This window comes from Pocillopora damicornis, chromosome 9 (genome assembly GCF_964200805.1).
Source record: "Pocillopora damicornis chromosome 9, jaPocDami1.2, whole genome shotgun sequence".
Lineage (NCBI taxonomy): Eukaryota > Metazoa > Cnidaria > Anthozoa > Scleractinia > Pocilloporidae > Pocillopora > Pocillopora damicornis.
The window spans coordinates 16,251,365-16,277,497 of NC_142678.1; the positions used below are offsets into that span (position 1 = coordinate 16,251,365).

At 36.2% G+C, this 26,133-nt stretch overlaps 3 protein-coding genes and 1 long non-coding RNA gene across 4 annotated transcripts; 2 read left to right on the plus strand and 2 right to left on the minus strand.

Moving 5' to 3' along the window:
• Positions 1-380: 380 nt before the first annotated feature.
• Positions 381-2,510, minus strand: LOC113672455 (cytochrome P450 3A16; the record flags this gene model as incomplete). The annotated part of the gene is given in 4 exon segments (XM_089181559.1): positions 381-1,089; positions 1,700-1,836; positions 2,000-2,180; positions 2,182-2,510. Coding segments are annotated over 4 exon segments (1,215 nt in total), but the record flags the coding sequence as incomplete, so codon positions are not given.
• A 636-nt stretch (positions 2,511-3,146) lies between these two features.
• On the plus strand, positions 3,147-16,983 carry LOC113672443 (N-chimaerin). The gene is made up of 16 exons (XM_027188723.2): positions 3,147-3,257; positions 3,343-3,529; positions 3,875-3,934; positions 4,076-4,131; positions 5,311-5,342; positions 5,460-5,573; positions 5,940-5,995; positions 7,996-8,207; positions 11,468-11,539; positions 11,877-11,961; positions 12,333-12,413; positions 12,707-12,799; positions 13,432-13,509; positions 14,095-14,226; positions 14,534-14,639; positions 15,313-16,983. The coding sequence occupies exons 2-16, from the start codon at positions 3,520-3,522 to the stop codon at positions 15,488-15,490; spliced, it is 1,365 nt and encodes a 454-aa protein (XP_027044524.2). The 5' UTR covers positions 3,147-3,257; positions 3,343-3,519; the 3' UTR covers positions 15,491-16,983.
• A 2,322-nt stretch (positions 16,984-19,305) lies between these two features.
• On the minus strand, positions 19,306-21,121 carry LOC113672444 (HIG1 domain family member 1C). Its single transcript, XM_027188724.2, has 2 exons — positions 20,958-21,121; positions 19,306-20,051 (listed from the first exon to the last, which is right to left on the minus strand). Exons 1-2 carry the CDS (start codon positions 21,070-21,072, stop codon positions 19,852-19,854), a joined length of 315 nt encoding a protein of 104 aa, XP_027044525.2. The 5' UTR covers positions 21,073-21,121; the 3' UTR covers positions 19,306-19,851.
• A 1,307-nt stretch (positions 21,122-22,428) lies between these two features.
• On the plus strand, positions 22,429-25,258 carry LOC149040388 (uncharacterized). The gene is made up of 2 exons (XR_016179748.1): positions 22,429-22,565; positions 23,738-25,258. It is a non-coding gene; the product is annotated as an uncharacterized LOC149040388 (long non-coding RNA).
• The last annotated feature ends 875 nt before the right edge of the window (positions 25,259-26,133 follow it).

Below are 26,133 nucleotides of genomic sequence, written 5' to 3' on the forward strand. Positions count from 1 at the left end.
AACAAGTTTGTCTAAGAAAGGTTGCCTGTCTTGCGCTCTACCTTCTCGCCTTTCAGAAACCAAATTAATGTGTTAGACCAAGGAAATAAGAAACCCCAAGAAAAGCCTTAGTGAAGGGGGTCGGACGATTAGTAGAGGGATCACATGGGGAACGGAGGGGGGGACCAGCGGCGGATCATTCGTCGTCAACAGAGTATAAAGGGGGGGGGGGAAGCTATAGAAAATTTACCGCCAGGGAGGGGTGGGTTATAAGAATATTATAGAGACTTATGAGGGAATAAGGTTAGTTTTATCGTGAACAACCAAATTGCTCTAACACCCCCTCCCCTCCCCCCAGGCAATAAATAATGACCGGTCCCAAAAAAGTAATACAATTTTATTATCAAAACCCGCCGTCAATTATCGTATTAAAGCTAAAAATATGCGCTCTAATTAAAAAATATTGTTTACTTGTTTCTAAAATTCGGTTCAAAGTCGATTAAAAATGAAGGAGAGCTTTTAAAGGGTGAAAAAACAGATTCTTACGCATTGAGAAAGATGCCATTTCTTGGCGATAGCATAACCCCTGTATGTAAGGCCAGTGGAACTTGTGTTTCTGGTGACTGAACGAACCTGTATTTCATCAATACTTTCGCTAATGCGATCTTTATTTCCATCAAGGCGAACCTCATCGCGATGCAGTTTCGAGGACCTGCTCCAAAAGGCAAAAACTGGTACGAGTGACGAGTGCCTTCGTTTTTCTCTCGGAATCTGTCCGGATCAAACTTTTCGGGATTCGGCCAAGCTTCGGGATCATGATGAATTGCGAACGTTAGAATTATCACTTCCATTCCTGCTGGGATGTGAATACCTTCAATGTCATGATCTTCATGGCAGGAGCGATTCGTTTGAAATATAGGCGGGCATAGTCGGAGAGATTCGTTCACGACGCAATCAAGGTAATCGATGTCTTGGGCGATATCGAAGATTGACGCCTTTGGATTTGACTTTTGTGCCTCTCGAATTTCTTTTCTTAACTCACTTTGGACTTGAGGATTCGTTGCCAGGGAGTAAGTGATAAAGGCCATGGAGTTGCTTGTGTTTTTTTTTCTCATTGGTTCTTTGTGATATTTCTTTGTTCTGATTGGTTGTTGTAATTACTATGGTTTTGATATCACAACATTTCATCGAACTGCACTCTGTTTTCAAAAGAGTAAAAAGTAAAAAGAGTAATTCAGATTCTCGTAAGGGGGTTCGCTCGTTTTCTTTACTTTGCCCTATTGAACAAATTTAAAACCTCAGTTTCGGAGCCTCATCCCCGTTTTACGGTCAATCTGCTGCTCCGAGATGTTGCCGGTCATATTTGTTAGAAATCAACTGATCGAAGCGAAAACCCTTTCAGGTATCCGTCTTGACAATTTGCAAGTGTAAATTTGTAGTTTGCTTTCATTTATACTCCTAGGTAAATAAACTTCATTATGGAGATATAAAAGTTCACAAAGCAATCAGGGGACAATCAGACATGGTTTGATTCTAAACTGATGTAAAGATTTAATGAATGTAACTGCGAAGTTACAATTCATGGACCCAACGTTTCAACACTCCTATCTATTGCCCTCATCACACCCCTGATGAACGCAGCGTTGCAACATTAGGTTTATAAATTGTAACTTCTCGGTTACATTCATGAAATCTTTAAACCAGAGTAACATCAAACCACGTTTCATTGCACAGAATTCCCGGCTTTGGATGCACTGGGACCGATCCGGAATCTGACACACTAAGTGTTGGGCCATCGTGTGTTCGGCCCAAACAGAGGTTACAGATTACAGAGTCCACTAAGCATCTTGGTCCAATCTAAGGAGTAGCATAAAAGGAGATGGGGAAGGAGGGGTGCATATTCTCCACTCTTTGTCAATAAATTAATGGTTTCGAGAAAATTTGGCCGACGCAAATAATTATCCACCAGATATCCTTCTAACCTACTAGAAGCTTGGATGTTTCTTAAAAGCTAAAGTACAATCAGTGATCTCTCACCAGTAGCAGCAATTCTTTCAAGTTTCTCCATTAGCACGTCGCATTACTTCTCGATCAGTGGCACCATCAGCTTCATTTTTCCCGCACTGAACGTAGGCGTCAACATGTTGCGGAATTTTTTCCAATATTCGTCACGTGCAGCAAATATGCTTCTACTGAATCGAAATGTGATGATTTCGAAAATTGGAAAAATCCTTCACAAGGATCTGTTTTAGTACTTCAGGGTCTGCAACGACGAGGGAAGGTTTCCTACCCAAAGAAACAGCGAACACCTTTCCATAGGTTTTGAGATAATCCAGCATCATTAAATGTATTCCACGGTACTTTTTCAGATCTGGAATGTTTCCTACAAATGGTTTTGGTGCAGGACCAGGAACATTCATATACTTGAGGACAGAAAATCCACAGGTGCCATAACAGTACAGAAAAAGCACGAAAAAAAGTGTGGACAGAACCGTGATAGCACCAAACGTGACAAAGCCAGACAGCCATCGCTAAATCTGTGCTTTGCTCTTATCACTAGAAGAAGTGGTGATAAAATACGCATATAAGTCGGGCCACAGGGCGCTGGCTTTACCGCTCACTCCCCTCAGAAAAAATTTTCTAGCTACGGCCTTGATAAGGCGCCTAAGAACAAAACACAATGCCCCAGGCCGGCTTCGAACCAGAGGTCAGTTCATCCCAAAGCGCAACCTCAAGGGCATGACGCAGTTGTAGCATCAGATGATCTTTTCCCCGATTTTACCCCAAGCTCTTCGTAAGAGAGCAATCAGCTAAACACAAAAGTAAGTGGGTAAGAAAGAAGCTACGTTAGGTCATTACAGTCTCGGAAGATGCGATCGAAATGATTTAACACAAACGAGAAACATGTCACGTCATCTTGATGCAGCAAAATTCTTAACAATCATCTATGATTATCCGACCAAAGGCAGAAGATAAAACCCTAAAAATAACCGCTTTGAACTACCAAAAATAAATGATAACTAAACGAAATGTCAGATTTAAAAAAAAAATTATTATTGCGTGCTAATACTACCTGAAAGTGATTCCTTGCGAAAATTATTGTATTCCTCGCCTGGTGGTTTTCACTCTAGCCTCGTTCTCACGTGTAACTTGAAAACCCGCTGACCAGTTTTGGAACGACACGGGAAGTCGAAAAGATGGGCAAGGCGACAGAGGATCAGCTGCGTTTGATGGTCATGAATAGAGAACGCCTTTAAAAGGACTTTTCCTTTCATCCGGTAAGAGGTGTATCTCATAGAATAATACCTCTCCTTCCTTCCTAGTGCTGTATGACCTCGCGTATATTTTTTGTGTGATCCATAGGCGGGGGTTGAAAGTTGTAGCACACTGCGGTGCTGGATCGGAATGTCGACTGGAGTCGTGGAAATTATAATTTTATAACGTACACTCTCGATCGTAAGCTTAGAATCTACCGAAAGCTCTTCAACCTTCACACTGAAGGGTCCCTGAACAAATGTTTCATAGGTTGAGCAAACAAAAATGACGGAAGGTAGGCAATGTTATGTGTAAATAAGTGTAGTGTTTCGAACTTATCAAGTTGTCCATAATGACAACAGTATGCAAGTTTTGACGCCATACCAATTTGATTACTAGCAAATGGTACGCTTTTAAGCTTCTTTATCCATCATGTTGGATCTTTATCGTGTTGAAGATTAAATCTGTCTTCGGTTAAACTGTCTTCGTTGCTCTTAGATCTTATGTCGTTCCATCCATCGTTTTCGTTCATTCATTTCCTCACACGAGGGCCTTTCATTTTCGAGTCAAACACTGCTCTGTGACCATTGATCAATATTTTATAAGCTATACTGCGTTCTTTTCTCTTCAATAATTTTAGAATTAGCAGAAGACGGTCGCTGTTACGAAACAATCGAACAACCGGTGTGGAAGTCTTATTGTAAGTAGGTTAATTCTGAATAATCCCAAACATTTAGTGATCATGTATGTTAACACGAGCACAGCCTGTGTGGAATTAAGTTTCAGCCTTTACTTGATGACACGTGTGTTTTGAAAACAAACTTTTGTATTTGTTTGCCAGTGTACAGACTTCAACAGAAAGCCCCCAAGGCAAGAAGAATTGTGTGTACGAATGAGGTAGAGAATCGTTGTTAAATTTTCTCCTGTACGAACAATGGTTTGTAAACCACGAATTGAAGGCAGCTCTGATAAAAACACCTGTTTGAATTTAAACAAACTGATTTTGTTCGCATACCGCGGTAAAATTTTCGCACAGCGCCACACTATTGTTAAACAAATCTGTTTCCCAATGGCCATGTATTGTTTTTGTCATTGTTTTCTCTATCCAGGAACTGAATGCTTAATGTAGTATTTGGCTGTGCGGAAATTTTACTTTTGCTTGCACCCGGGCAATAAAACACATTTTCAAAAGTTGAGCTTAACAAGTGAAAACCGAATTTTTTAATTTTAATTTACCACAAATTATGCTTAGCGCACATGTTGAACATTCACAATTAGTGACAATTTAGTGACTTAATTTAAAAAATATTAGGTTTCACACCTAAATTTTTTCCTTAGACCAGCTTTCTTATAAAGTTTTTGATACTTTGTGATAATCAGAATATCATCACTGATTTGCATTTAGTTAACCAGTTATTAAAGAGATCAGATTATCTTCCAGAAGGAGTATATAAATCGCAGATAAATTTTAGTTCTAAATTAAACTTTTTTTATTCCCTTTGTGAGTTGTTTTTCTACCAAGTGCCAGTGGTATACCTTTGTAGCCTACCTTTCCATAATCAGAGTGGAATATTGGTACTACATCGGAAGTCCATTTTGAATTCAAAACTTTTAATTTGTCTTTGCGAGTGCAGAGATTCCAACCCTCCCGATTTGATCGGGAGTCTCCCAATTTGATGTCTTGCCTCCCGCTCTCCCGATTTTTACCAAATTCTCCCGATTTATCATAAAATTCTGAAAACTAGGGGAAAATTGCTAATCTTTAGAATTTTTGGTGATCTGTCACTGTGAAACACTCATATTATACTTACTTTCTTCGTGAAGAGCATTATGGTATGTTATAACTCAGGCCGGAATGATGTCAAAATTCAGGAAATGGCACTTGAGAGAACCTAAATTTGCAAAATTTCCCGGGGGCATGCCCCCTGACCCCCCTAGAAGCTCGCGCCTTTGGCACTAATAATTACTCCCTATTTTCCATCACATGGGGTTGGAATCTCTGCAAGTGAAAAAAAACTGCTATGTTCATTCCTTATTATGTTTAACTCATGCCTTTGTCTTTTTGTTTTTCCTCAGATACCCTTGAAGCCTGCTCATTATGGGAAAGAGTAAGTGTTGTCATTTTAAGTTTGTAAGGTTATCAGTAAGAATTATCAATTTGAAACTTTAATATAGGGCAATACCTTCTTCTTGGAAAGTTTTTGGGTTACTTTTGTCTCTACTAGGTTTCATGGATGTATATCACGCGAGGAAGCTGACAAACTTGTGTCAGAGGCAGATGGCTGTTACCTTGTGCGAGAAAGTCAGAGGTCACCAGGAAGTTACACTTTAACAATGAGGTAAAAATTAACTCTTTAATCCCTTAGAGTGATAAGCATCTAATTTCTCCCAACAGTATCACTCCTGAATCAAATATTAAGGTTATACAAAGAAAGGAACTCAAGAAGCTCTTGATTGATTGATGAATTCTCCTTGTTACCTCCACTGGAATTGTATAGAGAACAGTATAGAGAATATGCATACTGATGTCAGGGTGTAAAGGGTATATATGGAAAGTAGAATATGGAGGAAGTAATTATTTGAGTTTCTCTGCTAGGTCAAGCAGTAGTTTCTTTTGGATAAGTGTTTGAGTATACTTTGCTTCAAAAAATATATATTTTGCCTCTGATGCACACATCTTTTTTGTCTATTCACTTCCCTTTCAGATTTGGTGGAATTTCAAAGAATTTTCGTTTGTATTATGATGGACTTCACTATGTAGGTAAGTGAATACTGTTTTCCTTTTTCCTTATTTCTCCTCCTTTTTTACTCTTGTGCACATTTCTGTTGAAAAAGTGTGATAGTGACAATTTGTACTTTACATGTAGGGCTGACCCAATTATAAGGCTAACACTTTAACTCCTGAACCAAATTTGTAATTCTTCTTACTGTCAACCATACAATTCTTGTGATGTTAGTTCAGAGAATTCAGTATTGGATCAACTAACTATTCCCAAGTTGATATTTTCTTTATTCTCATCACTTTCTGGTTGATATTATATTGATCTTGTAAGGAGAAATTCTGTCTTGGTCACTTATGGGAGTTAAAGGGTTAAAATCCAACAGCCATTTTTTTCCAACACATCCTTTTCATTGGAAATGATAAAGGTTTCAACTAAAAATGAGGAAATAGTAAACAAAGAGTGAACCCTTTGACTCCTAAGAGTGACTAGCATCTAATTTCTCCTTGCAAAATAACTTCTGAATCAAACATGAAAGTCATAACAATAAAGGAAATGATTATCAACTGAAAAAGCTCTAGATTGTGTAACAAATTCTCCCTGTCAGCACCTTAGGAAATGTATGGGCAACAGTATCAAGAATATGCATACTGATGTGTGAGTGTAAAGAGTTTACATGTCAGAAAAAACAAACAAAAAATCTATCTCTTCAAAATAATTACTATATATATTACACTGCAACAGCTGGTGCTGGATGTGAAACCTCTATCAGCATTATTTGAAATTACCATTTTGCGAATAAATTGTTGCTGATAGTTTGTGGAGTGGTTTTATTTTTATCTGGGATATGTGAATGATATGATCATCATAAGATATTGCCCATGTCTTTTATTGTAGATAAATTTGACTCTTATATTCCAGATGGCAAATTTGATAATTTTTTCAATTTGTAAGGTTTGAATTATTGTTACTAACATGATAAAAAATCGAGACTTTCATAGGCTACCTTGGCTACCTTGTATTTGAAAATTAGACAATGAATTTACATTTTAAGAATCTTAAAAATGGTTTAGATTAACTTTAGGGTAATGACAAGACTTGTGTCTAGTTGTAATTTAAGTCCCAGTCTTGAAAGTCTTTGCTCAGAAGCAGTTCTTAAAGTGATTGAACTGCTCATGCCATATATCAGACAAATACTGCTTTCCAAGGGTTGTTTGGGAAAATCAAACATTTGCATTTTAAAATCAGCATTTTCAACTTCCTCTGCTAATTCTTAAACAAATTTATGCTATGTACACGTACATAAAAAAAAACAACAATTGTTAACAACACAACCAGTTGCCCAATGAGAGTTCACCAAGGTTCTGGTTGTGTTTAAAGTAATAAAAAATTAATGAAACAAGATATCTGGTTACCCATACTATTACAAGTAAATATTCCCACCCTTACATTATTAGTTTCAAGGCTGAAGGCATTGAAATGTTTTGGCATGTGGCATTTGAGTTCTGAATGTTTGATGGAGGAAGAATTGAGAAATTTATCAAACAATAGTATTACATGTATGATGTAAAACCTCTTTTGGCTTTCTGTTGACAAAACTTAAAATGACAGAAACGTTACTGTTTGCTCTGTTTATGTACGTATGAATTGAAATTTTATATTTGTATGTACCAGTATATATAATCATTTATTTGCGGAAATTATCCTCAATCATTTTCGAGGAGGATTCTTTTAGTTGAAGCTATTGTTTTAAAACCATGCTTCAGTTTGAGATTTCTCTTTAAGTGGGCTTGACAAAAATAACCTTTAATGAAAATTCAAGCCCAGAAAAAGTAGATATTCTTTTGTGTTTACTTCCTTGGGGGTTTGTTTTATTCAGAATATTCCTTTTGTGTTAAGAAGGCTGCCACAGCAGGAGTCTGCTTTCTATATAAAAACTTCTGTTTCTCTTGTTTCGTTTCAGCTTCTGCACAGCATTTGGAGCACAGGTGTTCAGCTTCATTGAATTACAAAACTCACACCCAGTTTTATTTTGCAACAGGGGAGAAGCGTTTTCAAACCATTCAGGATCTTGTGGCGGATGGTCTGATCACAATGTACATAGATACATACGCCAAGGACTATGTTGATACAATGATGATAAGTCCTGGGAAAACTGAGGCCAAGAAAGATGAGGGAAAACGAAGTGGTGGTGATATGAAAGAAAATAATGAACTGGCTAAAGAAACCTCAGATGCCTCAGGGAAAGACCAGGTTTGAATACATTATCTTGGTTTTGTTCAGCTTAATTTTGGAACTGAATAATATTTCTCAGCTTGTAAAAGTGTTCTGATTTGTGAAAATCCCAATTAATGTGGACATTTCTGTTGTCAATGTGTCAGTCTGTAGTTTGAGTTGATTTTGGATTTTGTTACTTGTAGTTCTATGTTTTAGATAGCACAATATTTCAGCCTTCTTTGTTTGGGCCAAATTTAGCTTCTGTCATTACCTATGCAAACAAGTCTGACTACTGAAGCTGAAATAAAGCTAGTATCTCATTGGTTTGTTTTTTTTGTGAACAAATTTAACATTTTGAAGTCCAGTCCATGTGTTAATTGGGATTGTAGAAAATTAACAGTGAGATTTTGTTTTCTTGTGAGTAACCTAATGTTGAAAAGTCGCTAACTATAAACACTGTTGATGAAGACAAGGATTAATTGTCTGAAATTACTTGTGAATTCTTAAAATAATTTACCATTCTTAAGATATGTAAATCCTAGCTAAATCCTTTGTGATGCTCTATGTGGGTTGTAGAACTGTGAAGTTTGTAGTTTACAAAAAACTGATTAATTCCTTCCTTGCTAAGGAAAAAAAAATGGGAAAATGGTTCTACTGGAAAATGTATTTATGAGTGAGTTATATTTATGTATACAGTGTATTGAAATAGTGATTTATGAAGTAGGGCTGTTGCATTGGAAATAATATTAATATACAGCCAGTCTCTATTAGATCAATTTGTAATCATTAAAAGACCACACTTCTTGAATATTAAATGATCGACACTGTAATCCCTTTTCAAACACCAAAAATCTTAAAATAACATGTGGGTAGCTGACCTAAATATTATTTCTCTTAGTAGTTACATAATTTATTCTGCTTTCACAAGGTTTTCTTTGAGATAATATTAAAACTGAAAACAATGTTTCTCCATTATCCTTACATGAAGACTAACTAAACAGAAGATTTGTAACTTAACCAAAGAATTTGATTGACATTTTAAAATTCCTAATACTCAAGTTTCTTAATTAACAAAAATCATTATCCTATAAATTCTGGAGGAGGGAACAAACTGTAATTCTTGATAAAATATATTCATTGGATGTAGATCTTGAGATGAGAGAACTGTGATATTTGGCAAATTGAGTTCCTCTGTATGTTAGTTGTAAGCAAACCTTCAAAGTTTAGTTTTAAAAAAAAAGGTACAAGATGCTTTGAATCTATGACTTCTGTTATTCTTTCTCCAAAGCTCTTTCACTAAACAAGACTGAGTGATGGTATTTAGAAAAATTAAGTCAAGAAGCTTTCTTCATGTTTTGATTAGAAAACTTAATTTAACCCCCAAGCCTTGCTTTCAAGGTGTAGATATGTGAAATTTAATGAAGATACACTCTCAAAGGGAGGCCATGGGAATGTCCATGCGTTAAAAAAAAGGAAAAAAATAGGAGAAAAATGAAGTGGTTTGTTTATTTATCATGATAAAATTCAAGGTTTCAGTGCTCACCAACAGCCTATAACAATCCTGTTCAGAACAAATTTTTTCTAATAAGTTTTTTTAATTTTCATGTACACTCACTTTGAGTTGTTAGACACCAGTATAGCAAGCAGCACAGCAAAGCCCCAGCAGCTGTGAGTTTGATTAAAAGAAAAAAAAAAACATGGGAACTGTGATGTCTCATTCCAATTCATTTTAACTGTGTTTGCATTAGATTATGACTCTCGTTTTTTCCTTTCTATAAATTATTTCCCCTCACTTCTTGGACACTTAAATTTTTTTTAACTTAAAGTTTGTTTTTCTAGCAGTAGACTTGGACTTTCACCTCACTATGTGAAATCAATAATAAAGAATGCATTTTTTCCAGAATTTAATCAAAGTTAGTGTTTTTCTAATTTAATAAATGTTTTTTTATATTGGGGATGAAAGCTGATTTTTTTTTGGCAGGCTCTTTTTTTAAGGTATCTAGAATAACAATGAGATTCATTCAAGTATGTTTATTTTTAAGTATGTTGTAGTTCAGAGTAAATCCTCTGTCTAAAATGTTGTCGTCACCATAATCTTAAACAATTATCTGAAAAAAAAGACGCAATAAACAAAGTGGTTGAAAAGATTTTAAGCTAATGAGAAATGTAAACCACAAAAGTGTATGTACTGCTCAGGAAGAATGAAAGTAAACAGCAACGTATGGATTAATTTCTCTAATTTTGTCCTAAAAGACAAACGTATTGCTTTTTTTTTTTCCTCAATGGAAACAGAAACTACCAGTCACTACTCAGTAGCATGGTTTGAAGCAATCTTCTTTCCCACGCTACGTCTATAAAAAGAAAACCTTTATCAGATAATAAACATTTTGTGGTTCTGCATTTTGATGAACAGTCTTGTGAAAGACATGCAAAGTCCTTCAAAGAGTTTTTTGATTGGCTGAGTGCAAACCAGTAGTGCAAATTGTTGATTACAAGAAAATTAAAAATAAGTTATTCAAGACAAGTTGTTAGCTCTTGTCTGCCACATTTTAGGTTTTGTGTGCAGATATATCCTCTTGGCGTGGGATTATTTAGTCAAGTTTGAATCACTCTTTATGGCATTCTTGTAGTTCTCCCTCTCAAGGCTGATTTTGTGATGGCCTGCTCTATGATCTATATTACATCAGTTTGCAAAAATGGGGTACTATTAACATAAATGTCACACAGTATTTGAATTTGAATTTGAATTGTAATTCTCCTTTGTTATTGAAATTTTAACTCCAAATATTACATTTCTTGTCGCTTTCTTTCTAATCGCTCTGACGAAGGGCTAACACTCGAAATGTCAGCTTTTTTACCCTTTATGGTGGCTAATTTACATTTTCAACCCAGTTGTTAACACTAAATTACCTTACATTTCTTGTGTTCTGATTGATTAAACTCCATTTATCAGTTCATATTCTGAGTCAACTAATATAGAAATGCATGTGCCAAGTGTTGCAAGGTGAAAATTTTGCAGGAAGCGAAATTTTACACTGACAAAATGGCAGAACAGAGTAGATTTTGCAAAATTTATGAAAATAATTAATCCATTGGTGTTTGTTGGATATGAGATTTGTAATAGCCAACTTGACACTTCTCACTGATTTCCACTGGACAGTGGTAAAAACAGGTTTTTTTTAGAGGAGGGAGGGGGGGTCAAACAGGGTTGAACAGCTGTAGAGGGTTTCCTGGCAACTTGGAACATGCACCTATAGTGGCTGAGTATGTAACTTTTATTCCTCGTTAACTTTCAGGATCAAAAGCTCAGTTTTGGAAGAAGGGAGAGTGTAAAGCCATCTGCTTATGTAAAGAAGCATAACTTTAAGGTAATACTAATTTTCCATTGTGTATTGAAATTTATCTGGTGTTGCGCTAATAACCCCACCTTTATGTCAAATAACCTGGGGCTAGTTTTGCAAAAGTCCCAGGAAATTATTGGGCCAAAAGGTATATTTTAGAGTCCAAATTTAAATAATCAGAGAAGCAGGTTCTGGCACCTGACTAGTCCTTACTGTTTCACTGGTTGAAAGTTTAATTGTGTAATTTTCAAAACTTTTTAAACCTTCATCTTGAATGAAAACTGAACAGCTTTACAGGTCTGATTAGTCAATGGGAGCTTCAAGAAACAGACCTGTGGACTGATGTATTATTCTCCTGTTCCAGATTCACACATTTAAGGGACCTCATTGGTGTGACTCTTGTCGCAATTTTTTGTGGGGTTTGATTATGCAAGGTATCAGGTGTCAAGGTAAGGTGATAAAAACTGTATTACAGCAAGTTTTCTTGGTATTATTCTTCATGGCAAGCAAAATGCTCATAGACTTTTCAGGTCAGTAAGTTATAGAGGATAGTGGTTATGAGTTGAACAATCTCCCACTGAAGACCACTGTTTTCTTTGTTAAGTGGCTTCCTATCAAATAACCACAAAAATGTTCATCTTCTCCACTTAAAAGGCATAGTTTTCAGCTGACCTCTACAATTGCAAGTTAAGACGTTCACTTTGTAAATGTGAATTTGTTCATCTTTTCCAAGAACTTCTTGAACTCTTAGATGGTGACCTCCAAAGAATGACTTGGGGAGGCTTACTTGTTTTCTAAACATGTTTCTGAACAATTACAGATTGTGGCTTCAATGCACACAAGCAATGTGGAGAAGTTGTTCGTGAAGACTGCCAACCAGATAAGAGATATGTGAAAAGAGGTAAGAGAGAGAAAATTAATTTTTTGGTGACACTGGTCAGAGTGTAACTAAATTTGTCATTTAAAGTCCTTTTGTTTAAGTTTTTTGGGTCTGATGTGAAAATGTCAGATTTGTAGGTGTACATGCAAGTTTTGAGTTTTTAGTAGCCCATTCCCAAAACTAATCAGATGTTAAGAATTATTGAATTTTCATACACTGATGCACTGAGAAGTACTGCAGGAAAAGTACAGACTTAGTGATCAAAGACAACAGCGTCACATGTCAATGTTTGCCATTGTATTTTTACATTGCAGTGTTTGGTGTCGACTTAACAACACTCGTCAAACTTCATAACACCAAGAGACCTTTTGTTGTAGAAGCATGCATTAGGGAAGTGGAGAGAAGAGGTATTTTTTCGCTCTTAAGGTATTTTTAACCCCTAAGAGTGACCAGCATCTAATTTCTCCTTATAATATCACCACTGAATCACACTTTAATGTCATGAGACTAAAGGAAATGATCACCAACTAAAGAAATTCTTGATTGTTAGACAAATTCTCCTTGTCAACACCTTAGTTAAATGTACAGAGAACAGTATGGAGAATATTAATACTGATGCTAGGATGTAAAGGGTTAACTGCTTGGAAAATTGTTTAGAGTCCAAAAGAAATTATTTTTAAAAGGACCCAAGTGGAGATTAATCAGTTAATTTAACAGCTGGATTAAACAATCTGGCTGCTTGAAAAGGTATGATTAAAAAATTTTTGCCCCACACAGTGAGAAACAAACTGCAAAGTGTTAATGAAATTTCTTTGTGTAAATCTTATTTTCAATCATTAACAATCACCAGTTTAGTGGATGAAAGTTTAACCAAAATTCAATTTTCAGTCACTTTGCCAATCAGGTGATTGCAATTTTGGACCTTGTCATGGATATATTTATCATGTACTTTGTAACAAAATCATACTCTTTGCATTCAATGGGCAACAAGTTTCATACTGGGCTAGCATAACCTTCAGTCATCTCTATAATGTTGCAGGATTAGACAGTGAGGGAATCTATAGAATATCAGGTTTTGCTGATGATGTTGAAGCACTTAAAAATTCTTTTGATAAAGGTAACACCAACTATAAAATTTGCCTCTAAGATTTGCCTTGCTTGCAACCTGTAGCTTTGTATCTTCTTGGTGAATCACTCTTTTTTGTGGTGTCAGAATCAGATGGATTTTTTAAATATAATCTTTTTCCCAGTTAAAAATTACCTTCAAAAAGGGGGAGTCAGCTATTTTCTGATTAATAGGTATAATTCAAGTTTATTGTATAATCCCCCCCCCCTGATATTAAGAAGTTTAGGTTACATATTCAGGATTGTTAAAGTTAGCAGGCAGCCAGTGCATTTTACTTTCTACTTCAAAATGTGACTCAATTTTCAGCATTGAAGCACTACATTGTACTGCCTCATTTGTAACACAATCTGTTTACTAGAAATCTTTATGATGGTGCTGCTTATTGACAAAGAAAATATTTAAATTACTTGGAAACATGTGTACTTAGTAACTCTGATGGTGTAAGACCTTAAAAAAACCCCATTCACAAATTATTTCTTAGTTGTTGTTGATGTTACTGTTGGTGTGGCTGTTGCCTTTTTTTGTCACTGTTGTTTATGCTGCTGCTGTTCATAGTGTGTTGATCTTTTTATTTAGATGGAGACCAGGTGGACTTGTCAGTGTATGAAGACATAAACATTATTTCTGGGACGCTCAAGCAGTATTTCCGTATGCTTCCTATTCCACTCATCACTTTTGATTTATACAGCAAATTTATAGATGCTGCAAGTTAGTAAACTGAAATTCTGATTTGATACTTTTATTTCCATAAATGCTTCAATTATTGTCTTTGGGCAACTTGTGAATGAGAGTTCTTTTAAAGCTGGGAAATTCAGAGATTCAAAATTAGAACCTTTAGGCATGTGCACTCACTGATTCAACTGCATATCAGCTTAGCAATCCTCTTTGGTTCTTGTGATAGAGTACCTTTGGTTTGTCTTATGATTGTGATACTTTAGTTTTACCAACACTCATTTGGAAATTACCAAAGACCAACCTGTTTTTTGTTAATAAAAATACTTTATCCATAATCCAGAATTGTCAAGCAGAAAAGAGAAGATGGAGCAACTATCAAAGGCTCTGTTACAACTTCCTGCTTCACATTACGAAACACTAAAGTTCCTTTTGGGACACTTGTACAGGTTAGTGTTTGTAATTACATGTAAAAGTGGGCTCAATATCAGTAGTTAGTCAGATGTTTCACTGTGTCCTGATGAAGATCAAGACAGAGTTTGTGTTACCTTGCCACATAAATAGCCAATGAAGAACACGAATGCACACAAACAAGTCCACCATGTGCTTTTTTATTTTGTCTCCCCTTAACCCTTTAACTCCCATGAGTGTCCAAGACAGAATTTCTCCTCACAACATCAATACAATATCAACCAGATAAGTGATGAGATTAAAGAAACTATCAATTTGGAGATAATTAGTTAATCCAATACTAAATTCTCTGAACTATCATTATAAGAATTGTATGGTTGACATTTAGGAGAATTACAAATTTGATCTGGGAGTTAAAAGGTTAAAACCTCTTGGTCATTGTTACCTAATACATGACAACAGTGATATTCTCTCAGTTTTTGTAGAAATGATAAGTAGTGCCTATGAGATGGTGCAACTATCTCCTCAAACCAAACCTTTGGTCTGTGAAAGGAAATTCAGATCGGGAGAGCCATGGTTGTAACAAAATTCAAAACCAGTTTTATTTGGTTTGAGGTTTGCTTGACTCGTGTCTTTTTATAGGAACAAACTGGCCCCTAATAATAACTTATATCACATTGTTCTTTTTTTTATCCTTTGTACTTTTTACAGAGTAGCCAAAAAGAAAGAAGCTAACATGATGACTGAGGAAAATCTGTCAATTGTTTTTGGACCAACACTCATGAGAGCTCCAGATTCTGATACATCAGATGTTCTTACTGACATGAAATTGCAAAGACTTGTAATAGAGAGCCTCATTACGAATCAAGATATTCTATTTGATAGCTGATTACAACAAGAAGCACAGAAGTTAGGTTAAGTTCATTCTTAGGGTCGGATGGCCATTCTGGGTGAGGAGAAGTTAACTAGTTGCTTTGGATCTATTTAAACATGGAGTTTTATTATTTGCTTTCTTACTGTAAATCAAAGTGCTTTGGTATCATATGCTAGTGGTAAAAGAAGACTTACATAGGGAATAACTCTCAGTATGTGATAAAAAAAAATACCAATTTGTGTTGTTTCCAAGTGTGTTTCATGTTATTGTTGTTGTTTTTTTTTTCAAGGTTGATATCTTAATGATAGAAGTAGTTTCCAATTTAATCAAAGAACCATTTTGGCATTCAAATAGAACTGATGTTATAAGGCTGACCCAGGAGTGGGTAAAATAAAGTACATTCTGTGATCTGATTGGCTACCTGGCTGAAGATTTGAATTTTTTACTATGAAACTTATGATAAACTTCCAAGAAATAAAATTTTAAATGGGGAACCTTTACTGAGGAGCCTCAGAATCACAAAAAAATATATTGCAATGCACAAATTGTTTTAGGGGTTATAGACCTCATATAATATTTTATTTATCATAACCATTACAATTTCCTCAAATGTGATTGGTGCATCAGTTGCTATATATTTCATTAATCACTCTGTACAGTAGTAATCCAACAGTGTAATTAGACAGTTGGCTGATATTGGACACCTGTAATCCCACAGTTGAAGCAGCCAATCATATTAAGTCCACTTAGCTAAATCCACCAATCACTGAATTAATCACAATAACCATAGCTACAACCACCTGCACTGAAAAAAAAACTGGGAAATTTCCAAATTTTTTACTTTAGACATTGTTCCAACTGGAGATATTCATCCCAAATGTTTTGTTTTATTTTTTTTTCGGAAATTTAATGGTTATGATTAATTAGTAAAAGGACTTCCTGTCATCCAGTTCTGTCTGTATTCATACTCATGATTAACAAATCAGACTCACTTGTATGATTACAGACTGGATTGGACTCCACTTGGTCCTATTACCATTATTAATAATTTACTTGTTTAAAAAGATGTTGGGTCATTTTAGACATTAAATTAATTAGTTATTTTTTATTAAGCCAAATTACGCATAGATTTTGATTGGGTCTTATGATCTATTGGAGGACAGACAGACAGATGATTTCACTTTTAACAACTTTTTTCTTTGTTATGTGAAACACAAAAATTCCATGTTGGGATGGGTCAGTTCAGTAATAGATCACAGAAGAAATCACAATTTTGTTTTACCAAAAATGTGATCTGTGTGATCTGTGTGATCTGTGTGATCTGTCTGATCTGTGTGATCTGTGTGATCTGTGTGATCTGTGATCTATAACGGAACAGATGCATGGAAACATGGAATATACTCTTTCAGAAGATATTAGGTTTTTTTTTTCTGCCTCCTTTGAGCTCACCATGATGAATTTTTTTTTTGCATGAATAAATGCGAGCGTTGTGCCTTGATTTAATTCAAGGCATGTAAACTTTGTCACGAGAGATGTGTCGATCAATTCAAAGCTTCAACACACACCCCTGTGTGAAATTTCATTGAAGATTTGGGCAAAAATTGGGATCAAATGGAGGGCTCAGAGCAAGAACGACCCCTTGATTTTTCGGCCATTTTTGAAAGTGTTCAGAAGTAGTTGACAACTACTTCTGAAGACTTTCAAAAATGGCCGAAAAATCAAGGGGTCGTTCTTGCTCTGAGCCTTTCAAATGACCTACCCAAGAGCAGTGACCAAGCTTTAAAATCCATACCTTGTAGACCATTTCTTCTGAGCCAATACTCAGGAAAGTGAACACTACCTCTAAACACCTCCACGTTAAAAGATAAAACACTTGTATTCCAAAGACGCGACCCTTCTGATTCAAACTACCCACCCTAGCCAGGCAAGGTTCAAATTCCCCACCCCTGGACACAGGCAACAGTAAAATGCCAGTAGGTTGACCAGGGGGATGTTGAAGCTTCAAATTCATCGGCCTTTGTTTGTTTAAGGACATAGTTGATTATAAGAGCCACTTTGTGAAATGATTTTATTGTTTTGCCACAAGTTAATACTTTTTTTAAATTTGTCCCTAATGTGATGTGTAATCTAGACTTTAGCTTGATATTTTCTAAGGAAATAATATTAGAATTAAAGAAAATAATCTATTATTGTCTGAAGAATGAAATGGATGAATTAAATCCATAACGATGGATTATGATAAAAGTGAATGTTGTGGTATTGATCTATAATTTGTTGTTAGGCTTAGTTCATTACCGATTTTTTGGGTTTGTTTAATCAATCAGTGACACTGACATAGCAAAAAAAATTACCTCTTTGAGATATAAATTTTTATGAAAATTATCCATGTCAAACAAACAATCCATTGCAGGATCATTATTAGTATCTGGGCAACTGTTCACCTACCCCTCCCCTAACCCAACATTAACCCTAACTTGTTATCAATTTACTGTTGTTGGGTTAGGGGAGGGGTAGGTGGCATGTTGCAATTGTTCATTCCATCAATGTGTGACACAGCAAATTGTTGTGTGGTGTGCCTGGGCTGTTATTTGACCAACCTTAGCTTACAAAACCTGAAAATGGTTCAGATCATTCTTACTAATTAAGACATAAAGCCTTGCTAGCAATATTGTAGACACAGAAAATCTCTATCAGGAAGATTCTGACAGGTGTCTAAATACCCCTGTCCGCCTAAAACATAATGAACTGCTGATAGGGTTAAGTTTCATGACAGGAGAGACACTCAATTTGGTGCCACAATATTGACAGCTTTGCTGTCTATACTTCTTATTATGTCAAGAAAAACAGCCTTGGATGATGTATTACAAATTTTGTCACATACTAACTGTCTTACTTCACGCCAACAACATAGAAAAATCATCAGGGCCATCAGATGTCATCTGATGACCCCACACTTATGGGGTCAATGTGAACTCTGGTGTTCTGTGGTTTTGCAAACAGGAAGCAAGCACTTCAGGTCACTCAAGTGACATCTTCATTAAGTGCCCTATGAGAGTCTGCTTTCTGGATGGTTCCTTATTCAGTGCAGTATTTCAGAAACCCCTCTCCTTTTTTGTTAAATATTGGAGGAATCCATGCACAGGGCTCAACAAAATAATTAACAAGGCGTTGAGGAAATTTTCAATTTCTTGATTTTCTTTCACATTTCTTATGCTTCTCGCACCAATTAATTAATTTTTTTGCCCTTTTACTCAAACAGTAATTCACCATTACTTTTGCCCTTTATGTAAATTACACTGCTGTATATATTCCGTGTGTGTTTTATTCTCATTCTATTTAAACCCCTTCTGTGCAAGTGTTTCGTATTTCATATAGTTCTCTCAGCATTTGGTAAGGTGTTTGTCTTGTTGTATCTTGTGTTTACTCTTCAGTCTTAACCCTTTAACTCCCAAGATCTGGTTGTTAAATCTCTCCTCCAGCTGCTACACATTTCCAAGTAAATTGGTTATGAGAATTTGGTGTTCAATCAAGATAATATCTTGATCTTTATAAGTTGGGCTAATCTCACCACCTGATTGCTGGATAATGTATGGATACTATAGGGAGAAGTTACATGTTAATCACTTCTGGGAGGTAAAGGGTTAAGTTTGTTAGTATATTTTGTAAAGGTTGTTTTTCTGCATTTTAGAAATTTACTCTTATTCACACATTAAAATTAAATAATCTGCCAAGTTAGAGTGTTTTCATCAAAGCAGGCCCTTACCTCTCCATTGATTGATTTTTTAAGTCAAAACCAAATGAAACTTGTAAACAATAACAACAGTTAACCATTTTAAAGGCTAAAATATAAATTTTATTATCTTAATCAAAAATTTTTTTCTCAACAATTTGCTGATTCAAGATAGTCACTGTAATAGAAATAACATTTTTAGATCATTAGGCCAGCTACACACAAACAAAAAATCATTTAAATCTTCAATTGCATAATGAAAAAGCTAGAAAGTTAAGTTATCACTTAGTGAACTGGTTGTAGCCATCAGGCGCTGCGGAATTGGCATTAAAGCCAATTAAGAATTAAATATTCACAATGATAAAAATTTTATATACAAAGTATTATACATTGTTATACTCTTGAAGGCTAGAACAAAAAATCTTGTCAGTTTTCTTCTAAATGTACCAAACATTTGTAACTTTTCCATTGATTCTGTGCATTGAATGCTACTTATTCACCTGTTCCTCCATTTCTTCCATAACTTGACTCCATGACTTTGAGGCATTATATACACAAAGTAACAGAACTTCTGTTTCTTAACCCTTAACCCAATAACAATATTATTGTCCCTCTTAAGTCCATCTAATACAAAGTAGCACTGCTATCACTCCTTCTTTTCTGCAGCCTTTGCTTCAAGTTTTTCTTGTAATGCTGTTACACCAATACCAGCAATAATTGAACCCACTACGCAACTCTGTGCAATAACTCGTAATCTCATGAGATATCTGCTAGTGGTCATGGCAGGTCCTCTATTCTTGTAAGCGATTGCACCCCATACACATGCAGCCACTGTTCCAGCAATTCCTGCCATAAACAAACATCTATCAGTTCATTTCTGTATAGAGACCTTCCAAAAAAATTATTATAAACCTTCCAAAGGTGTTTGAGTGTAAATTCAACCCTATCAGACCTTCATTCAGAGCAGATATAACAGAAGACAAATTATTTTAGGAGACTGCATGAGGTAAGACACTCTGAAGGAAAAAAACTTGAAAATACCAAAACAAGGGGAAAATAAGGTGACTTAACTAGAAATAATCTTAGAGTAAAATGTTGCTACCTTGATTGTGGAAGACAAAACCCTTGCATCATTTAAATTTTAAATTTCTGTGTTAACTACACGCAAAAGGGGAAATCGGCAGCGCTGAATCCAATTTATCGAAGATAACGAAGAACGCCGAATAGAACGACACTGACAAATTTAACTGAAGTATTCGAGACAACAATTTTCACCCAAAGCAATAAGTGCGATCCTTCCCTCACTCGTGTACAGTATTTAATTTCAACATGAGCGATGTTACATTAAAAATATATGCTAACGCCTATCAATATTAACTTTGAAAACTAAATCGAGATAAAGTGTAAAGTGTAAAGTCCATAGATTGGTTTCTACGAAAACAAAATTTTTGCAGAAGTTTATAATGCTGCTTCATGTAGATATAAGATCATTAAAACCGCCCCGATATAACAATTAGTTATTCTATTGCATAAGCAAAGTAGAACTTCAGGCGGTGACATTTTCAGCCGGCCGGCGAAATCATTGACACAGAAAAGGCTTGATCGTAAAAGCCATAGAAATCGTTTCAAAAGTGGCAGTTTTAAAAGAGTTAAATGGCGGAAATCTTAATGGAAGACGTAAGGGTAAGAATTCACGATGTTTATTTTACGCTTATTTACGTTTCGAGATGCAAGCTCGATCGCTCAACTCACCGACTGGAATGAAAGGTTGCTGTTTGCTTTTTCTCACAAGTCTATCTGTCTCTGTTTCTTTTTCAGCTTCGGTCATAAACTCCGCACTCAACTTCTGTGCGTCTGAACGAGACATTTCTTCGTTTCTTTGAACAGTTTTCTTCAGCTGAACTATAGTTCGATTTGGGCTCTTCCAGTCACCCTCGCGGCTGAAATATACTCGGATTAGGCAATATCGTTATGACGTCACAAGATTGTTCTAAATCCGTGACGTCAAAAGTTCTAGTCACGTCTTTTTACTCCAATAATCTTTGAGCGATTGAAACTCGCTATAACACCAATAGTTTTAGGAAGCGCAAACTATGTTTGGGATAGACACGAAAATTCCTGTTCTTCTCATGGTTTTAATGAGACTGAAGACGACCGATTTCTATTGTGCTTTTTGCAATCACGGAAAATCATAAAGGAACTGGAATGTCACGCAAATTCGAGTTTCTAAAAATTTTTTAGGCGTCGTAAAAAAATTAAAACCTTGAATCTTGTTATCTAAGCGGGAGAAACACCTCAGAGTGAAGAAAAAATAAAAAAAGAATAATGATAGCTACAGGCTGAAAACGAAAACCTTTTTAAACTTTAAAAAAAGGAAGACGTATCAACACAGACGCTCTAAAAATAATCCCAAATTGCAACAGCTGATATTTTGTCTTCTTTCATCTGCCCTTTTCTTCTTTTTTTGGCTTCTTTTTGTCTTATTTTGTTTTTGTTTCTGGGATAATGGTGATACTGTAAGAATCACACGCACGCAACATGACAAACCAACCTGACATATGTCACGTTTACTTTCAACGTTTGTTCACGCAGAGCGATGCGTGGGCGGCAATCTATATATGTGACGATATTGCCGGGTATCAATATTGAGACGACTCCTAAACACCTGACAATTATCAAATAAAATCCCAGTTAGATTCAAAGTGATTTTTTGTCTGCTTGCGTGGGAAGATGCTAATTTTGAACAAGTGCGCTAAAAATATTTTGACGTACTGCGGAAGTGTCACGAACACCTGACGCGCGATCACGGATCGAAGATAAAATTTTAAGTCTACGTTCTGCAGCGCCGAAAAGTTTTGTCCATTTTAGTTCTTTCGAATTAAAAAGATGTGTTTTTGAATCAAAATATTTCTTTTTTTTTTTTTTGAGTCATCATCGCCCTGCAGAGTTTTCCCTTTCAAATAAATAATCCGTAAAATAGAATTTCTCCTCAACCGAATTTCCTTTACGTATATTCACCGACGATTTAGCAGGACTTTAAATCTTACCTGCTGAATGAACTGTGCGAATTGAAAAGACAATATGCATACTTTTCAAACAACACGTTTCTGTCTGAAATTGTCTTTGTCGGGGTGATTTCCGGTTCAATATCGTTCTTTCGTTCCAGTGCTTGAAAAGCATAGAAGAAAATATAAAGAATGCTGTGTCACGGTTGCGAACGTGACACGGAATGTCATTTGACATGCACTTGCGACGTCATTCCACCGGGAAAGGGTCGACGTTCTGTTTCGGCTTTGTCATGAAAGCCTTTTCCTGTATAGATGGCGGTTTTGAGCGCGCTTTACAGCGTCGAGAAACGAGGTAAGGTGCTGCGAATGGCTTGGGGCAGAAAAACGGGTGAAGTTATCACGGCTCGGTTTTCGCTCGTTTTAGCGTCTTTGCGAAAAATAGGCAGTTTAAGATTGCATATGGCTGGTATAGCACAATTTTTATGGCATTAAAAATAACAAGAGGTCAGTTGTATAATGATGTTAAGAGGTGGTGTTGCAGAAAATTGTCTCGCATGTTAAAGTTTTCATGATGTACCGATCACACTTTTTAGGATATGTCTAGGAAAGACAAGGAAAATCTTTGTTTATTTTTTTTACGCGTCATCCTAAGTGATTGTGAGGTGTTTATTGTCTACTGTAGTACTCCGAAACAAACAATAAGTACCACTGGGAAACATTGGGTCAAAATTGGGTCAAGACCGGAATTCTATTGTTACACTCTCTCACTCACTCATTTCGACGACATCTGTAGCTTCGCCTGTGAAAATCTATTTCGTTTCTAAATTTCAAGTAACAATTTTTATCTTTCTCTCCCCTCGTTGTATTCTTTTTGTATTGACACGCGGCGCGCATGATTTCACAAATTAGCCAACACGTCAAAGAACTCTAACCTTGACATCAGAAAACTGACGTGGACATTTTTGCTTACTCTTAGTTTGTTTATGAACTTTAGTTAGTTGCTTTTGAGCTTTCGTTCGCGTAAATTTCTTGCTCCTTTGTTTGAAATTTTAACAAGTTTCAGAGTTTTTATTTCAGCCAAATGTTGTGGTTCATTTACCAAGTTTAAAACATATTTTCCACGGAATTTGGACTCTAGCCTCCTTTTTCGTAAATGGATTTTTTATATCGCCTCCCATAGGAGGTAGAAGCCACTAAAATTACATCTTCGGGTTCACTGTGCATAATTGGCTGATTCAAACGGTGAGATGCACTGTCTTCAAGGACAACATTTTCCTCTTTGTTTTCATGATGCGCCAATCTCATTCATTGATATATTTCTGTAAGGAATTTGTTTTTCATCACGTGTCATACAAATGATTGTGAGATACTTATTGTCGTGTGTTACTGCAAGAGCCGAAAAATTACATCTTCGGTTGTGTAGGGCATAATTCGCTGATTCAAACGGTAACCACTGAGAAAATAATATGTTGGGTGTTCTTAAGCACAAAATAAACTTGTTTCAAACGCATTCTTCTCTCTTAGGTGGATGCTGTGCTTAATAATCGCTAACTACGAAGGTACTAGGAAACGAACGATAAGTGACATGGGGTGAAGTCGGGTGAAGTTCGGCTTCTATCGTCATTTACTACCATTCATCTTGATAACGTATGTGGCTTAGTCTCCTTCAAGGAGGCAGTGGCCACAAAAATCCGCCGGAAGAGATGGAGAGAAAGGATGCAAAATGACGCTTACGGAAAGTTTCAAGCCGATAAAATTCGTATCAGTGATGACAAAACAGTTAGAAAAACTGCTCATACGCACAGATTTTGGATGACTTAGGAACAAGAGGACAAGGGCTAGTATTTTTTTGTCAGAGGTTCAAACAATGACCCCAGTATTGGGAAGATATACAGTTTCTTAACATCCAGTGCAAAACTACATTTTTCTCAGCTGAAAGTAATAGGGGTTTGAAAAGGTCAATGCGTGAACAATATTGTCGCCAATGAAGGTCCAATCTCATCCGGGCCATACTCACTTATGACGTCATTTTGTAGGTCTTTCAATTTACAAATTTTGGCGCATTGTGGTGTCTCCGTGGTGACACAGTGACGGCAAAACATCCTCTTTAAAACCAAATCCATTTTCTAAAACTCAGGCTTTGTTTGCCATATACGTTTCACGAGCGACTGAAACAATTTATGAGAATGCGCCAAAATTTTCTTTCAGTTACAGGCGTGGAAAAGAAATTGCATAATATGGTTATCCAATATTTGCCTTGTGTCAATTTGGAACTTTTCTGAGTTCCTGTGGCCATGGAGTCGGTTTATAGCGACTTCAATTTTCCACATTTTATCTTGGTGATTGGCACCAAAGAAGATATCGAAGATAAGGACCAGCTGATCAGGACTGGCTAACTCTGAGATTTCCGTGCCTCAGTTTATGCCATTCGATGCAATCAAATCTGAAGATGCATATTTTGCCATCTGCGATAAGGTCCTTTCTCTAGTAGTAGCAATTTATTTACTCTATAATCGCACTAAGCCTTTATTCTATTTTCATGATCATCGGATTGTTTAAGGTCAAGAGGATCGATAGATCGATAGTCCATTTCATGAGTCTAGTTTCAGGGGCGGATCCAGAAATATCAAGTTAAGGAGGCAAACTTTGATCACAAAAACTGCGATCTTTTTTATCATTTTTCTTCCTCTACACAACAGCCTAAGCTAATTAATGTCTCTTTCATGCTCAAGAGAAGTTATTGAAATACTTCACATTAAGTTAAAAAGTACGCGCGATCCTGTCGGCGTCGGCAATATTTTGTTGTGTCAGACAAATAGTGAAAAAAAAAACCGAAAAAAATTAAAAAGAAAAAGGAATACAGGCACCATAGAGGGGGGAGGGGCAGGTGGGGTGACCTCTTGAACCACCCTGGATTCACCACTGTAATAACCAAAATGAATAACTCTATTTGATAAAGCAACCGGGATGATTGCCAGGGTCTAGAGAAACAACCTTAAACGTGATAAGACTAGTAAAAGTCCCTGAACTTAATCATTAGTAGAGTAGATTTTGTTTAACTTGTTAATTTTGGTGGTTCACCTCCCCATCTTAATTAAGCCCTGGTTGTTCAGGTGAACATCTCTGTCCCAGTCCTCATGTTTGCGACTCTTCTTTTCTCAATCCATTCCATTTCCGCTGTAATCTTCATTAACCATTAATCTAGGCATTGAAAGACGGGCTTCAATTTCAGGTTCAAGCCGATCATTACATGAAGATCATATGACGCAGATTGAACCGATGATTGCGGTTAGCTAGGTCATAAATGGTCAGAAATTGAACCGATAATAGCGGACATAACTTGAACCGATGATAGCGCTTTGCTGAGACATAAATTGAACCGATGACAGCTTTGCTGGGGCAAAACTTAAACCGATAATGGCGCTTTGCTTGGACAAAAATTGAACCGATGATAGCGCTTTGCTAGCGACAAACTATTTTATTGTCCCAAACAAGATTACTGCGAGAAACATAGAGACTTTAAGCACATGTTAAGCTTTTTAGCCGAACATAGCAACACTCCCTCAGAAATCAACTCATTAGCATACAACTTGCTACTTTTCCACACACTCTCTTCCTGGCCCTGGTTGTTCGAAAGGCGAATAACATTATCCACTGGATAAATCTCTATCCGTTTTGTTAACAGTTATCCGCTGGTTAGTGATTTATCCTCAGGATAGTTTTATCCTCCATTTGAATAACTGGACCCTCGGCTTTTCCATTTTAAATGATCTATTCGCGTCCATGATAAGTTAGTTTTATCAACAGAGTTGATAATGCAAATTGACCAACGCTAAGAGTGTAAATTCTAAAGCTGATGTTTCGAGCGTTAGCATGGCCAGTTAGCCCTTCGTTAGACGATGGGCTGGTGATCAGGACGA

Coding starts and splice junctions, on each gene's coding strand:
- LOC113672444 (XM_027188724.2), bottom strand. CDS start 21,072: ATGTCTCGTTCAGACGCACAGAAGTTGAGTGCGGAGTTTATGACCGAA. Junction 20,052..20,957: donor GCAACCTTTCATTCCAGTCG/GTGAGTTGAGCG, acceptor TGTTTATGGCAG/GAATTGCTGGAACAGTGGCT.
- LOC113672443 (XM_027188723.2), top strand. Junction 5,574..5,939: donor AGTTACACTTTAACAATGAG/GTAAAAATTAAC, acceptor CTTCCCTTTCAG/ATTTGGTGGAATTTCAAAGA. Junction 11,540..11,876: donor TAAAGAAGCATAACTTTAAG/GTAATACTAATT, acceptor CTCCTGTTCCAG/ATTCACACATTTAAGGGACC.